Source organism: Hemicordylus capensis, chromosome 6 (assembly GCF_027244095.1).
Source record: "Hemicordylus capensis ecotype Gifberg chromosome 6, rHemCap1.1.pri, whole genome shotgun sequence".
NCBI classification, from domain to species: domain Eukaryota; kingdom Metazoa; phylum Chordata; class Lepidosauria; order Squamata; family Cordylidae; genus Hemicordylus; species Hemicordylus capensis.
Window position 1 is genome coordinate 4,031,219 of NC_069662.1, and position 16,269 is coordinate 4,047,487.

At 48.1% G+C, this 16,269-nt stretch overlaps 1 protein-coding gene across 11 annotated transcripts in view; it reads left to right on the forward strand.

Moving 5' to 3' along the window:
- Positions 1-234: 234 nt before the first annotated feature.
- PER1 (period circadian regulator 1) overlaps positions 235-16,269 on the forward strand; it is a 36,505-nt gene continuing 20,470 nt past the window's right edge. For 2 of the 11 annotated variants that reach the window (XM_053260651.1, XM_053260657.1), the window contains exons 1-2: positions 11,092-11,424; positions 14,536-14,630. In XM_053260651.1, the coding sequence (XP_053116626.1) occupies positions 14,604-14,630 (27 nt within the window). In that variant the 5' untranslated portion in view covers positions 11,092-11,424; positions 14,536-14,603. The other 9 variants (XM_053260650.1, XM_053260654.1, XM_053260649.1 and 6 more) reach the window with 9 other exon arrangements.

A 16,269-nucleotide genomic window follows, 5' to 3' on the forward strand; every position in this document is an offset into this window, starting at 1 on the left:
CAACCTCCGGAGGCGCAGCCAACGAGAGGCGGCGCGGGCCGTGGCCAAGGCACGCGGACTCTTGCATGCTGCTGCGGAGCGACCCAATCGGAGGCAGAAGGGGGCGGGGAGAGACGCCGCGCTCCTGAAGGGGGGTGAGTTCCGGCAGCGCGGGGTCACGCAGCTCCTTGCATGTTGCGGCGCTGGCTGGCCAATGGCGCCGCGGCCGCGGGGAGATGGTGGGCGGGGAGAGCGGCTGGGGCGGCTGCCATTGGTGGGGCGCTAGAGGGGGCGTGGCCGGCTACCGCAGGCTCACGCGGACCGGTGCATGGTGCTGAAGGGAAGCGCGTCCTGTTCTGGCTCATTCGGCGCGAGACGGCGAGGACGAGGTGAGGGGTGATCGAGTTGGCGAGCGAGGGAGGGGAGTGGGCTTGCTGTTGCCGCCGCGAGGGGAGAGGCGGCGGAAATGAAGGGGGCGGGGAGCTCCCGCGGGCGCCAGAAACTGAGAGGCGGGCAAAGAAGAGGAATAGGGAAGGTGGGAAGCCAGGGGGCAAAGGGGCGCAGCCCATAGAGAGGGAGGGTGTGTGTGTCTCTGAGGAGGGGGAGGAAGAAAGGGGCGACATGGTGGGTAGAAGGGTAAGGGGATTGTGGGTGTGTGTCCATGGGGGACTTATGCGGGAGAATCCAGAGGGGCAGGGGTTGGAGGGAGGCAGAAAGGGGAGAGCGAGGGACCCAAGGGAGTAGAAATAGGATAGAAAGGGGTGTGTGGGATGATCAGAGTGGGTGGGAAGGGTTTGGGGGAAGGGAGGGACGGAGAAAACAGCATTTTAATTGGGTAACCAGGGTGGGAGCGTCCAAAGGGGTGGGGTTAAAGGGGAAGAAGCTTTTGAGGAAGGGGCAGAAAAGGAGAGTGGAGAAGGGGGTGGGCTGGAAAAATAGGATGGGAATGGAGGTGTGGAGACTTCTGAGGCAAGGGATGATTGGGGAGTGGGTGGGGGTAGAAACCCTCTTTGGGAAAGGGAGGTACCTAGAGGACCTCGGGTGTTGCTGGGGTATTGGGGAGGGAGAGTCCAAAGTGGTTGTGGGGGGCAGAAGGGAAGGATCAAGGCTTGGGGAAGGCAAGAGAGTTGACTTGTGGGGGTGTCAGAAAAGGGAATGCAGGAAGGAGGTTGATCTGGGATTAGTGGGTGTGTGTGTAAGGTGTATGAGAGGGTTAGGAGCCAAGGGATTTGAGGGTCAGGAAAGGAAGCACACAGGAAGATGAGTGTGGACCAGTTGAACAATCTAAAGAAGGGAAGAAAGGGGCGAGTAGTAGGGAGGAGTTAATACAAAAATGGGGGGATTGGGGCACCTATTGGGGTCAGGTTAGAGAGACTGAGGAGGGGACATAAAGAATGAATTGATGTGGGTCAGCAACAGAGGTGAAGGGGCGTAGAAAAAGTTGGAAAAGAGGCTGCTGAGGGACAGAGGGAAAGCATCTCTGTGTGTGGAGGGTTAGTGTTCAGAGTTCTTTCCCCCTTGCTTCAAATGCATATAAACTTAACAGTGACTAATTGCAACCAGTTTCTGAGAGTCGGTATGTGCGCATGCCTGAATAGTGTGTATTCACCTGGGAAAAGTTTGGTTTTCCAAATACATTGAAAGTATAACTAACAATTATTTTCAATAAATATGTACGTGCATAAGAAACCCTTTTAAATTGTTTTATGCTTCACTTCTAAGATACTATTTTACAATTTTAAGATTTGTCTTATGAGTCCTTTTAAGATACTGACGCTTGTAAATGTGCAATTGAGTGGGTTGAATTAAGGAATGGCTAGCTGGCTGGGTAGCTTGAGACTTGAAAGGCAATGGAAACAGGGATTGCTTGGAGGATTTGAGGGAAGCAAGCAGTGTAAAAACCACAACAAAAGGGGCTTGGTGGGAAAGAGAAAATGGGAGGACTTGGGGGGAAGAGGAGACTGGAAAATAGGGCTTAGTAGAAGAAACTTGAGAAGAGATGAAGGTGTATGGTTGGGGGTATCATCATAGGTGTGTAAACAGGAAGAAGGGTGTTTGCAGGAAGAGAAAAGAAAGTTGGTTAAGGAAGTGCCTGAGGCAGATATGCTAGAACAGAGTTGCAAACAGAAGGAAAGCTTGAGGAGAAACTCCTTACTTAAAATTATTTTGGGGTGGAAGAAATACATTTTTCTTCCAGGGAAGAACTATGGATTATTTGGCTTGGTGGGGGGAGTAATAATTCAGTAAAATGCAGAGGGGTGTGTACTTCGACGCTTGATGAAGGATCTGCACCCTGTCACCTGGACTAGAGCCAAATAATTTGCCTTCAGGTTAATGATATGGAGCCCAAAGTGGCTTTGCTTATGGGAAATGGTGTGTGTGGGGGCATCTTGAGAGTACTGCATCCATGGGGACTTTAAAGTGGGACTGAAATGCAAGTGGGGAGACTTTTGTTGGGGAGGGACTTGGGATTTCTGGAAAGAGAGTTAAGCAGAGAAAGCCTTATCAAAAGAGAAGACTGATAGATGAAAATTGGAGGAGAGAAAGAGGAATTCTCCGAATTGTGGAGAGACAGAGGTGAGAACAAGGTTATATAGGGAAAGATAGATTTTATAGGATGGGCAGAACACCTAGAATCCAATATGACATTTGTTCAAAACAATCCACTATGAAGCTGATTGTTTTGCTTATATTTAAATCCTCTATAGTCCGATCTCCGTGAAAGTATGTCTAATTTAGGTTTAGTGTGTTACCCTTGATGTAAAAACTGAAGCAGCCTTTGGCATTATCTTCTTGCTGCTGCTTTGTGCAGTCTGTAGGGCTTGAGCAGTGCCTGTACCTTTCTACACTGTGCATCAGTAGCTTGTCAGGTTGGCTGCTGTGTGCCTTAACACTTCTGGAAAGAGCTAGAAATCTCCCCTGTGGTTTCCAGATGTTGAAGGAGCTCTGAGTGACTGACGTGGCAGTGATTGTAATCCTAAATGTAATTCCTTTGAACAGGGTGTCTGCTGGGTTTAATTTTCTCTCTAAATAGTGGGGACCTGGGAAAATGGCTTTATCAGGAGCTGGGCAGGCAGATGTGCCTACATGCATCTTTCGTAGGAACTCTGTAATTAGATAATGATGCCAGCGCCTGTCCAGTGCTACACAGATCCTCAGCAGCAGTTATGTAATAAGTGCTGAGAGAGAGAAAGAAGGGTGCTGGCTGCTTGAGGTTTTGTGCTCATGCAATATTCCATGGGAGGGTGAATCATTATCTCATCAGGCTTCACCTGTTTTGCTGCACATTGTCATGTTTGCCTGGCTGGACAGGAGCATGAGGAAGGGCTGGGGAGCTGGGGGGAGCAAAGAGGACAGTGCTTCTGGGCATGGGAGTGGGCAGCTTGGATGCGATTCACTTGTCACACGTAATCACAAACACACTCTCAGGTGGTTGTTTCATTTTTCTACTACGTATATAACATGTAATGGCAGAGCACACAATATTCTAGAAAGGCATAGTCCAAAGCACTGACGTGTCTCTAGAGTGTCATGGGACTAAAAATAAAAACAGAAAAGTAAAGAAATGAGTAGCAAAATGTCATCAATAAGGTATAGCCATTAATTAGGGTAAACTTAGCATGTGCACATGTTGCTATCAGATCCATTTTAAACATGAGTATCTAGTGCTTGATCCAGCAGTCTCAGATCCATGCTTTTAAATAAAAAGATATATTTGTAGAACACCAAATTTACAAGGGTGTTGTCAGTGGTGTCTCCTCCAAGGGGTTGCTCAAGACCATGCCTTCTTGTTTTCGCAATGCTGTTGCCAGAGATGCTCTCAGACGATTGAGGGAGTCAAAAGTCATGGCTTGTTTTTGCTGTGTAGTCACTTGCCATCATCTAGTCACCCCTTTTCTTTTGGAGGCAAGACTAGCCAAGGAGAGTTATAGGCATTGAGAAGAACAGTCTCGGGGAAGAGGTCTCCTGCTCATTCCAGACTACCTTGGAATGAGAACTGTGCAAAAACGTCATATATGCCTATTATTGAGCCTTCAAGCCTATCTGAGGGGGAGAAACCTTCAAACTTTCAGTAGCGTGGATTTCCGCCCATGCTACTGGGCGATATCTGAAGACTAAAACAACAAACAAAAGGCCGAACAAACAAAACTCCTCCTTCCAAGTATCACTCCCCAATAACCACAAGTACTCCCAACAAACCCAGTCTCTCCAAAGTCATAGAAAATCCAAAGCAGTCTCCTTTCTGCCCCTGCCCCTTGTGCATAAGGTTTGAGCATTTGTCTTCCTGGCTTTTTTCTGTTCAGTAGTGTAGGAAACACTCTGCTGTAGAAAAGGTGGGCTGTTGAATCCCTTTCCCTTCTCTGAGGAGATGGCTGGAAATGCTGCCTAAAGCAAGGGAGAGAGGAGAAGGCAACCCTCTTGGATGTCTAGATGCTCTTTTTGCAGTAGACAGTTTTTTGATGTTCCTGCCTTTTTAATTAACCGCTTGGCAGTGTGAGGCAGTCAGTTTCCCCACCCCTTTCTTTTCTGACGTCCCCTTTGGCATCAAGTTTCCTTCATCTCCCATTCATCTTCCTGTCCAGTTCTTTGGGTCACTCATTTGTGGATCCCCTTCTGGCATCTGAAGATTGTCAGCATTTTGCTCCTGGAAATGTTCAGCAAGACTGAAGAGTTTGAGTGCCCAGAGAGAACACAATTTCAAGGGAAGAAAATTGAAAAAGGGATAGATAGCTTGATCTCCCACCTGTGTTTTGAAAGTGACCTGAGCTTCTAGCTACCGATGGGCAGTTACGGCTTTTCCCAAGCAGAAGACCAATGTGTATAAGTATGAAAGCTTTCTGTAGTCTCCAGGAATCTTTTTTCCTGCCTAAATTCTCCAGGAATCAGAGAGTCCTCCGTCATTGGCTGACCCAGAAAACCAGTCAGATGGTGTGCAGAGAACTGTCAAGTGCCGTGGTATGCTGCTGGGACAGGCAGATGGTGGGACAGAGTGTGCCAACTAAAAGAACAGCTGAACTAGAGCTTAACTCTTGACAGAGATGAGCAGAGAGCAAAACGGCTGCAGGATTACCGCTGAGAACATCCATGTCGCTGGCATTCCAGCAGGTCAAAGCCCGTTTTGCAGGAACGTTTATAATCAACAGCCACCAATACCAGAATTAAGCACGATCAAGCTTTATTTCTAAAGAAGGAGCAACTGAGACATCACAGCATTAAAACAGATTGTCTAAGTTCACAGGTTCTTGCAGGTGAACTGTTCTTCAAGGAATGACCCACTTGAAGGTACTTGGCTTCTTCCTTACCTTCAATTCCAGGAACCGAGGTTGAGAGTTGGGTGGAGGAGGGTTGAAGAGACCCTGCCAGAGACAAGGCGGGCCAGGGAGAGAGACGCCAGAGAGGTGGCTGTACGTTGTCAAAAAAAAATGAGCACCTGGAGTGCATGGAGGAGCAGACAGCCTGTCAAGAGGCTTAGTAAAAGCATGTTTCTCTCTCCTTCTCCCTCTCTGCCTTTCTTCCTGCCGATCTCAAGGCAGGTCAGACTTGGTTCAGGATAGTTAGCATAAAAGCCGCTAAGAAGTCCTGTTATGGGAAAACTTAAACATGAGCTATAGTGTGGTGAGGAATGTTTTTGGGGGCGAGGCGGGTGGTACTTCATATGCAGAGGAGTGGGTGGGACTGCATCGATGGCATCCGTTAAATTTGGAGATCCGTAGTTGGAATGCTTTTGGCAGAGTCATAGAAATATGTTGCCTTCTCCTACATTCCAGCACTATCAACACCAACTGGATGTACAGTAGGGAAAAGGTTGTTGGGAAACCTGGGTGGAGCCGTGTTGATGCTGCTGCTTTTGGGTGCTAATGACTCTGTGCTGGCAGTGTCTCGGGGCGGGTGTGTCTGGAGTGTGGGTCCACGTGCGGAGCCTTGTTTCCCAGCATCTGTGCTATGTGCTACTTGCCTCTGAGGCACTGCCCCACTTACACTTGGATGTTCTGGGACAGAGTGTCCCGTAGAAATGTGTATCTGGGCGAGGCAGTCTTGCAGAAACAAGCTGTCAGACTGGCAGGCTTGGGTGAGACCTGGTCCTTCCAGCAGGGGGTGGTATCATCCCAAACCTAGAAGAGCACAACCTGGAAAGGAGCAGGGTGAGTGTTTCTGCTTTGGACACATCATCTGGTGCCCTGCTAGACACACACTGTGAAAGTAAAGTGGTATTAATGGGCTTGTGTACATTTAGTCACTCTGAGTTTATGTGTAAGGCCGTATTCTGAGACATAAGAACAGCCCTGCTGGATCAGGCCCAAGGAAGCCCATCTAGTCCAGCATTCTGTTTCACACAGTGGCCCACCAGATGCCCCTGGAAGCCTACAGGCAGGAGTTGAAGGCATGCCCTCTCTCCTGCTGTTACTCCCCTGCAACTGGTACTCAGAGGCATCCTGCCTCTTGAGGCTGGAGGTGGCCTATGGCCCTCCAACAAGTAGCCATTGACATGACGTTGCAGAATGCAGCTGGTGCAGAAGATGCCACAGGTTAGTTCATCCCAGCATTAGATTAACAGTTAAACTCATTTGACAACTGGGTAAGTAGAATTATATAGCCATCCTACATGAGAAGAAGCAGAATTTGAACTCACAGCTTTGTGGAATGAGGTCGCTTGCATCTCAACTTGCTAGGAGGTCTCGTGCACACTCTCCCATTTATTTATTTGGTTAGCTAGTTCATTTATTTCTAGCTGTCCCAGCAGTGGGTTCTCAGAAGTAGATAACAGCCAAATTTTGATAAAAACAATACTGGAACAGCGAAAGAGTGTGTGTGTGTGTGTGTGTGTCCGTCTATATATATTTTGGAATTGCTTTGGAAATGCATGTGGCATTTGCTATGCCACCCAGTTGTGGATCTCTCCTGTTCAGGTTCTTCTGTCCACCACTTGGTGATGATTTACAGACAGCAGTTTAGATCCATGTGGAACAGGGGTGGGTATTTTGCTCCCCCCACCCACAGTGTGGTGCAAATATTGTAAACCCCTCCCCCCTTTGCAGGCAGAGCCCTCCAGAGCTCTTTGGCTCTGGCCAGCAGCTTGAAACGCTCCTCCGCTCCCTTTCTGCTCTTTGCTCTCTATAGCTGCCTCATTATTTTGTCTGTGGTTGTTTGAAGAACAAATTAGCATGTTGCTGTGGGCAGGAGGGAGGAGCTGACTGTCTCTTGAACTAGCGGAGGAAGCCAAGAGAACAAAATGTTCCAGGCTGCTTTTATGTGGGGGAGGGAGGGGCTTCTGTGTGAGCTCAGCTGGGAAGTGTTATATAAGACCTGTGAAGGGGGCGAGAGAGGAGGACTCAGTGGCAGCTGTTGCAGCCACAGCCGCCTGATCAGATGACCTGGTTAAGGAAAGAATTTGGCCCACACTTGCTGGAAGGGAGTGCTTGCTCTGATTACGCCTGCCAGGGCCAAGGTGGAGAGGAGACCAAAAGCCAGCGGGTAGAGGGCCAGGACTCTTGGGCCCCAGCCTCACTCCTTTGGGGTGAATTTCTGAATGTGGAGGGTGCAGGGCCAGGAAGTGTTCTAGCCACACACCCCTTTGCAGTATTTCTGGTTTGGAGGCACCTCAAACAGCAACACCTAGTTGCTGTTGAGGGAATACTGGACTTTTAAAATACTGTACTTTCGCTGGGAGTCAAGCTTCTTGGCTTTAGGTGGCCTTAGATCTGAGTGGGAATGGGGGAAGAACTTCTGGGTTTCAGATCTGGGAGAACTTTATTTGCAGGGAGTGGGTAGGAGCTAGGAGCCCTGGTGTTGCCTCTGTTTTGGGGGTGGGTAGAATTTTTCTTTTTGCCAGATCTGCCCCAAGGCTCAGTTCAAGTTCCCAAGTAGAGAAGTTAGGGGAAGAATGGAGCCAACATTGTGGGGGGATTCATCTTTGGGGTGTGGTGTGTCCAGAGGGGTGGAGAGGAGCAGCTCCTTCTTGCAACTTTCCGAGTTATTGAACACATTTGTAGTTGATGTGGAGTTACGTAGACATTTGAGTTTATTGGCATTTGTATCCCATCCTTTTTCTAAGGAGCTCAGGGCAGCACACACAATTTTCTCCCCTGTTTATATCTTCACAACAACTCTGTGAGGTAGGATGGATAGACAGTGTGTGTGTGACTGGCCAAAAATCACCAGTACATTTCACAGCTGACTGGGTATTTGAACCCAGATTTGAACCTACAACCTTGTGTGGTGTCATGACTCTTGCCTCTATACCACACTTGCTTATCTTTATGAAAAATTCTGTGTAAGTTTCCATATTCCCACATAAAGAAAATGTTCATCCTATTAAGGAAAAGAAGAATGAGGATCTTGCTTATATTTCTCTTGGGACTGGCAGATAAGGAGATTTGGGTGTAAGATCCCAACCCAAAAAAAGCAACCCCAGGAAAAAAGATCCACCAGCCAATAACTGTGTCATTTAATATTCTTCTGCTAACAATATGGCAAAGGCAAACTTAGGAACATAGAAAGCAGCCTTATACTGTACCGAGCCAGACCATTGGTTTATCTAGTTCAATATTGACTGGCAGTGGCCCTCCAATTTTTCAGGCAGGTTTTCCAGCCCTACCTGGGGATGCTGCCAGGGAGGAAATGTGGGACCTTTTGCATGCCAGGTAGCTGCTCTACCAGTGTGCTGTGGCCCCATCCTCAGGTTCCCAAGTTAGTTCTCCTAGTGTAGTTCCCTTTGCCTGCCTGTCAATGAAGAAGCCAGCTTTTGAATTAACAGCCACACAGGAAGGCTCTCCATCCTGGCAGTGATGAAGGGGTGAGAGAGGAACCAGTGTGGTGGGCCAGTGTAGGCTGAGCGCAATTGTGGAGGCTGCTTTGTGACTTGAGCGTCAGTGATGAGAGAAGATTGCTAGAGAGCCATTAGGGGCCCACTGCTTAGGATGATGAGGCTGCCTTCAATGAAAGGCAGAGCGCTTTTGTTAGGAGAGCACAAAAGTGTGGGATCAAAAGAAAGAGGCCTGCTAACAGTAGGCAGCTTTCCTTCCAGACTGTTTACGGAAGCAAACAGATAATTTGGGCCAGACAAAGACCAGTGGAAAGCTACATCTGGGGAGCCTTAATCACCCTGATTGCAGCTGGAGATCTGCAGTGTACTGGTTTTTTAACATGCCTGCAGTTGGAACTGTTACTTCCCAGCTTCAGATGCAAAAAAAAAGAAGTGGCCAGAACCAGGGGGAGAGTGGGGAAAGGGCAGGTGTGCAGAAGGTGCTTAAAAGTATCTTAATGCATGGACTATACTTGCCCACATTTGTTTGAATGGCTGGATTTTGCATGGGACTTTCTTCATGCAAGGTATTTGCTCAACTGCTGGGCTGCAACCCTTCTCCAAAGGAAAAATGTGCAGACAGGATTTTATCGAATTGCTCACTAAGAAGTAAACATAGATTTCTGGCTGAGTGTGAAGATCCTGAGATGACCCACAAACACTGGGCCCTTAAAAAAAACAACACGTTTCATTAACTTTTATTCATCTTTAAAACTATTGACTGATTTCTGTATTTATAGTTTGCCATGGATTCCCTGCCTGTTTAAACCCACAAGGTGGTGCTGGTCCTTTTTTGCAGCGTCCTTTTTCTTCTTCGGAACTTTCTGGTGCTTTGGAATACCAAACAGAGTGCATTTATAGCAAGCAGACTAAACTAAGCAAATGATTACATAATATTTATAATTCTAGGATGCAAACTAAGCAAACGATTACTTAATATTCATAATTCTTAAGCTGATGTGTGTGTAGAATTCTAGGCGCTTGTGTACAGGAGCATGTCACTCCACCCTGACGGGTTTGAGAACAAAGATTACTTCCAAATGGAAAGAAGGCGGGGGAAGTGGATGAGAAGAAAGGGGGACTGAAACATGGGAAAAGGTGCAGTGGGTTTTTGCAGGGTCATGGGCTATTGTTCTGGGAAATGTTGAACTGCACCTGTTGAATTTCTGTCTACTCTGGAAGCAATGGAAGTGCAGTTGTTAACCAAAGACTGGTTCTTCCTCCATCCCCCACCTCCCCACCCACTGCCTGGCAGTTGGAGGGAGGCAGAAGGCAGACACTGGCGCTGCAGATAAGGCGTCATTGCCAGATAACCAGAGTCAATATTTTGTACTCTTCTTGTGCTCTCCTCCATCAAGACCTGCGAATGTGTGTGCAGGAGCCTTGTCTTCCAATGCCCCCAGAGGCTTCCAGACTGTTGTCCCTGCAGCTCTTGGCACCTGTGTTTGTGTTCAGATCTGACTGAAAGGCTGTGATATTGCTGTGGTTTGTGTTGGGTTTGAAGGGACTCTTGAGACCTGTTGTATTCCCTTTGCTGTTTTCATTGTGGGAAGCCATTCTCCCCTCCCGCTGTGGTTTTAACATTTTCTTCTGATTTCCTAGTTGTTCAGGGATGAGAGAGAACCCATAGATTCTCACTAATCTGTCTGGTCCCCTTTATGCCCAAGCACTTTAAAAGGGGGGTGGGGGGGAAAGGAAGGAAGCAGTTCTTAATTTCTAAAAGTCACCCTTTTATGGAAGCAGTTTCTGCTCCTGCACTTTAGAAACCATGCTACCTGCTGCTTATGGTATGGAAAAAGGCACTCTGCACATGTGTCAAGGGCACTCCCACTCTTTTATTACTATTTCATATTTTTTTGTGAGAGATCCCTAAAGTTACCCTTGGCTAAACCTTAGTGAGGGAGGAATCGGAGTGATTTTTTGAAAGGAATTGGAATGATCATTTGCTGTGTCAGAAAAAGAGAAATATCTTGGTCCAATTTTTATCTGGTCCGTTCAGTGCAATATCTCCCCCCCCCCAAAGAAAAATGGTATAGTGATGGACGAAGAGTATTTGCTTATTTCTTAACTTGGATGTTTTAAAATAATGTAGTGCCCCGCCCCCGGCCTGCTGCTACAAAGGGGCTTGCGGTTCTGTAGCCTGCTCTTCACACGGGCGCCGGACATCTGTCTTCCGGCATGTGCTGCTGGCAGTTATGCAGCCAGAACGCCGCGGCCTGATTGGCTGGGCCCGCCGGCCAATGAGGCCCTCCCAGGGACTGCGGGTAGCAGCGCTACAGTCCACGTGCGTGCGGGGGGGGGGGTGTAGCAGGGGTGCTGACATCACTGGGCTCCGGGCCAGGCCTGCTCCGCCTTCTCGTTATACAATGGGTGGCTTCTCTGCCCGCCTGGCTGTACCCAGATGCTGCTGCTGCTGCTGCTGCTGAGCAAGGGAGGCTAACCACGCTCCGCTGTCCACAGCCTGCAAGTCCGCTGCCACAGGGCACTTCACTCCGGCCCACTCCCGGCGGGCAAGCGAGAGGATGTATTTGGCCAGCGAGGAAGGAGTCACCAGCTGCTGGGCAAGGGGGACCAGAGAGCAGTTCTCCCCATCCCAAGCCTGTGTCGGCTAATAGCGCCGGTCAGAGAGGCAGGACTTTCTGGTGAGTACTGGGGGCGGGGGGGGGGCTCCCTCTGTCCCCTGGGCGGCGGTGGTGGTGGTGGGGGGACCCTCCGCCTTTTGGCCTGCGCCTCTCTCAGGGGTCTCCACTGGGTAGGTCAGCAGGCTGCGCCTGGGGAAGCTGGCAAGCTCAGGCCCCGCCTAGCGGCTACCAGTGCTGCTGTCACGTGTGCCAGTTCTGCGGGGACGGAATGTTCTCTCTTGAAAGAGGCTTCGTAATCCGGCTTGGGCTGCCCGGGCTGTGGGGGGGGCGGGAGGAAAGAGGAAGCTCGCAGCACAGAGCTTGGCATGTGCTCCAGGCGGGCGGGGCGGAGTGGGGGGGAGTGTCTTCCTCCCTCCCTCCCTCCCTCCCTCCCTCCCTCCCTCCCTCCTCTCTCTCTCTCTGGGAGCAGCAGAACTGCTGGGCAACTTGGGGGCGGGTGGAGTGGGATAGTGTAAGGCATCCGCTGGGTGCAGGAGCTCTGCTGCAGGTAGAGCTCTTGCTTGCAGAGGGGGGCGGGGTCTAGAGGGAGCTGCGCTTGGGGTGGTCCCTTGCCAGCCCACAGAGACCCAGTGCAAAGCAAAGGAGCCAGTGGGGCCAAAATGTGAGCCAGCAACTGTCCTTTTGCATGGGACGAGAGGTAAAGGGGAGAGGGTGAGAGGGTTTTTTGGTAAGGGGCAGGAGAGGGGGGCCTACAGCCTGTCTAAATGGTTTTTTTGGTGCCAAAAATGTAGGGGGGGTGGCTTTTCTGGGCCCCATTGGTCATAAGTGCAAGCAGCATTCAGTTGCTTTAAAAACTATCTGCTTGCAAAAAATTCAGGGGAGGGCCCAGAAAAAAGTTTGGTGGGGCCAGGTTCACCCTAGCCCCCACTTGAGCTACGGGTTTGGAAAATGGGCAGTGCATTCTTCTGTGTTAGGAGAAAAGGGGGTGTGGTGTGGTGTAGTCTGATCTCATATCCATAGTCGACATGCCACTGTGTGTGTGTGTGTCTTTGTATTTCCTGGTGGGTCACCAAAACTAGTCTTGAAGCTACTTTCAGGCAGCTCTATACGTCACCAGGACTCCTTAGGAGGGGTTTCAAGGTACAGGTTGCGGGGGGGGGGAGGGTGTGTGTGTGTGTGTGGCTTTTTGGTTGCCACTCTTTTTCTCGTTCTCTAATCCAGCAGTTTGGTATAGTGGTATGCAAGCTTTCAAAGGTTCACAGAACCTTTCATCAGACAAGAAACAAAAGACCTCTGTGATACTCAAAGGTTTACATGTTCCTAACCTGAGTTTATCAACTATGGAATACATAGAAAGCTGCCATATACTGAGTCAGACCCTGGGTCCATCTTGCGAGTTGTAGCTCAGCAGCAGCTGGAGAACCAACTTGATTCCCTATCCCTGGACACTGACTGGCAGCGGCTCTCCACTGTTTCAGGCAGGAGTCTTTCCCAGCCCTCCCTGGAGATGCTGCCAGGGATTGAACCTGGGGTCTCCTACATGCAAACCAAGTGCTCTGCCACTGAGCTACAGGCCCCTTCCCCAAAGATATAGTCGTCATCTGTCCTTTTCAGGTGCTTATTGGGATCAGTTTGATAACCATTGTTTTTAATGAAAGGCGGTATATAAATTAAACAATAAATAAAATAAACAAAACCATTAGTCTACTGAATTTTCAATGCTAAGCATACACCTACCTGCAACTAAATCATGGTGATTTTGATGGAAGCTTCTTTTTTTGATGAATGTTTGGTATGTAAAGCTGCTACTTAGAATTACTATGCATAATTACTTTCAGTATTTATATACTGCTTTTCAGTAGAAGTTCTCAAAGCGGTTTACATAGAAAAGTAAACCAGATGGTTCCCTGTCCACAAAGGGCTCACAATTTTAAAAAGAAACACAAGAGCGATACCAGCAGCAACCACTGGAGGGATGCTGTGCTGGGGATGGATAGGGCCAGTTGCTCTCCCCTCGTTAAATATAAAAGAATCACCACTTCGAAAGGTGCCTCTTTGCTCAGTTAGCAGGGGCTAAAAGAGGGTGTTTGCAAAGCACAGACTTCACAAACTTCTTTTTAAAGGTGCAAACATTTTCAAGTGAGAAAAGAGTGGCCTGTCTGTGTGTGTCTTTATCCATCTGCCAGGACCTTGAGTCTTGGGTCCTGTGTTTCCGTGGACACTCTCTGGTGGTGGTGGGGGGGAGATCATTGGCTTGGAGTGCCTCTGTCTTTGTTGCTAGGGCAATGCAGAATCCAGGTCTTGGGTTTGGGCAGATGGATAAAAAAGAAAAGAGGAATGTGTATATTAAGTCAGAGTTTCTCAGTCTAGGGTCCCCAGATGTTGTTGGACTACAACTGGCTACGGTGGCCAGAGGGTGATGGGAGGAGGAGTTCAACATTATCTAGGGACTCGAGTTGGAGATGCCCTGTATTAAGTTTCTTTTTTCTTTCTTTCTTTTTTTAAAAAGAGCTTTCTCTCGATCCAGGAATTGTTGACCAAAAGGTCTGTGTACATTTTTCCAGAGCTAGTGGAAAATGCTGATTAGAAGTGGCCTTTAAAACACGAGCCTATGCATAGATTTACCAAGGTGGGGTTCACCCCTTTTAGTAGCCTGGCCACCGGACACACCAGCTTTGCTGTAATCGTTTTCTTTGTAAATAAGAGTCTGTTCCAAATAAGGACTAAAAATAGCAGGCACCCAAAATTAGCAGAGCTAAATATAGCGCAGCTAAGATATTAACGAGTTTAGTAAATGGCTTTTGTGGAGAATGGAAGTGCTGGGACCCAGGTGGAAGGTAGGAGAGGGGATTTTTTTTTTTTTAAGAGAGAGCTAGGAATAGACTTGGTTCTCTGACTTAAATAAATACACACACCTACAGCAGAGGTTCAGGCACAATTAAATACCTGCTTACTGGGCTAAAATCTCCCTCTGCTGCACAGAGAGAGGTGGTGTGTGTGTTTGGGGGGGGGCCCTGGAGCTCGTGGTTGCTATGCCAGCCTTTTTTGAACATTTCAGATTGTGTCTGGGTATTCTGCCTGTGTTACTCTGGAAGCTGTTCTAAGTAGCCTATCCAAACAACTCTTTAAAGCGGGCCATCACTGATTTTCTTTGGATCTCCCACAACTTAGGAGCTAGACAATGGACACTTGGCAAAATCACCACACATTGTGGCAGACCTTGTGGAGTGGAAGGGTAAATGGTCTTCACTTTATCCCCTTTACAAGTAAGTAACACGCTTAGAACAGAAGCAAGGCTTTCTGAGACAAATAAAATATTTCGTTAAATGACTCGGCCTCTGAATATCCTAGTCTAGGTGCAACAGTTACATATTTAGGCACTATGGCTCCCTGGTGTCTGGGATTTGTCAAGCCCTGTTTTCAATAATTATGTTTTAAATTATTGTTGCCCTTCTCCCAACTGGTTTCTTTGATCGTCACATTTACGGTTTGGCACAGATCCGTTTTTCTCCCTGGCATGGCTCCTGTGCCTTAAACAGTGATATGACTGAATTCAACAGATGCAGCTTTTTATCAGCATGAAGATGCAGGCGTGGGGAAAGTGCTTGCTGTTGAATTTTGGTCTGCCATGCAATTGTTAACAGGTACTGGGTGGCCCTGTCTGGGCTGTGGGGGTAGTTTGTGTGACAGACAGATGTGTGTGCATGCGTGCATGCATATAGGCACTTGACTTTAAAACAGTATCCTTATTGACTTGCTTGGAAAAAAAGTTAAGGAAAGTGAAGGGCTTGTTGAAAAATGTAGAAAGAGAATTAGGGTGTTTGTGTCCTTTATCAAAGAGAAGGAATATATAGTTTAAGAAGTGTAAGCCCTGAGGAGTACTGTACAGGCTGGTTCCAAACTTAGTTTGTTGGGCAGTTCTTTGCAGTGTCCTTTCATTTCTCTGGTGTGTGTGTGTGAGAGAGTGTTTTTTCCCCTGAAGGCAGTGGAAAGGAATTCTTAGTGGAGTAAGTCAAACACCAGAGACAGTTTCCAGACTCTGTTTATAGGCCTGGCACTGGGAATGGGGAAACATTTTATGCTGGAAGAGTTTTCCAAAACAATTAAAGTTTGTTTTCCCTTTTCTACTAAGATCAAAAAGGACCAGTGTGCCCAAGATTATTTAAGGCAGACGTAGCCCCAAAGTTTTTATTTGCTGTTTTTTTTTCATTTATCGATATAGCAGTAGCAGTGCTATGGTGCTTTACAGAGTATCAAAGCAAAAACAAACAAAACAAAAAACTAACTCCAAATTAATCAACTCAGAACTGGCCTCTACCCCAAGGAGCTTACAGTTTTACAAGAGTTGATGACTTTCTCAAGCCCACCCAATGAATCTTTACCTGCTTTCTAAAAAAAAAAGATTGAGGAATGGATGCCAGTCATGGAGGAGCATGTCGAAACCTGGGGGCAACCACAGAGAAGGCCTTGTCCTGTGTGTGCACGACAACTGAGCCTCCCTCACTGTTAGACACAAAGCAGAGCCTACTCTGGATGCTCTTGTCTGGTGGGCAGAAAACTTTGGGAGCAGGCGGTTCTTTAGATATCCAGGATTCGAACCATTAAAGACTTTAAAGGACAAAAGCAGCACCTTGCGTTGGGCCCGGGAACAAATCTGGCCTCTTCTTCTCCTCCACTCCCCCCAAGACGAAATAATCAAACCAGACATCCAAGGGTAAAGCTGTCTTGATTCACCTTGCTTGAAAGAGAGCAAGAGAGGTTTTGATGCTAGGCCAGATAACCAGCTGTAAAGCCCATTATTTAGTAATGTGTGTTGGTTTCAGGGTGTGTATAACAGCTGATATTTGACGCTGGTTCAGTGACGTTGAAGTGACCCTGCTAGGCCAGGGCTCCTGCCTGGGGAAA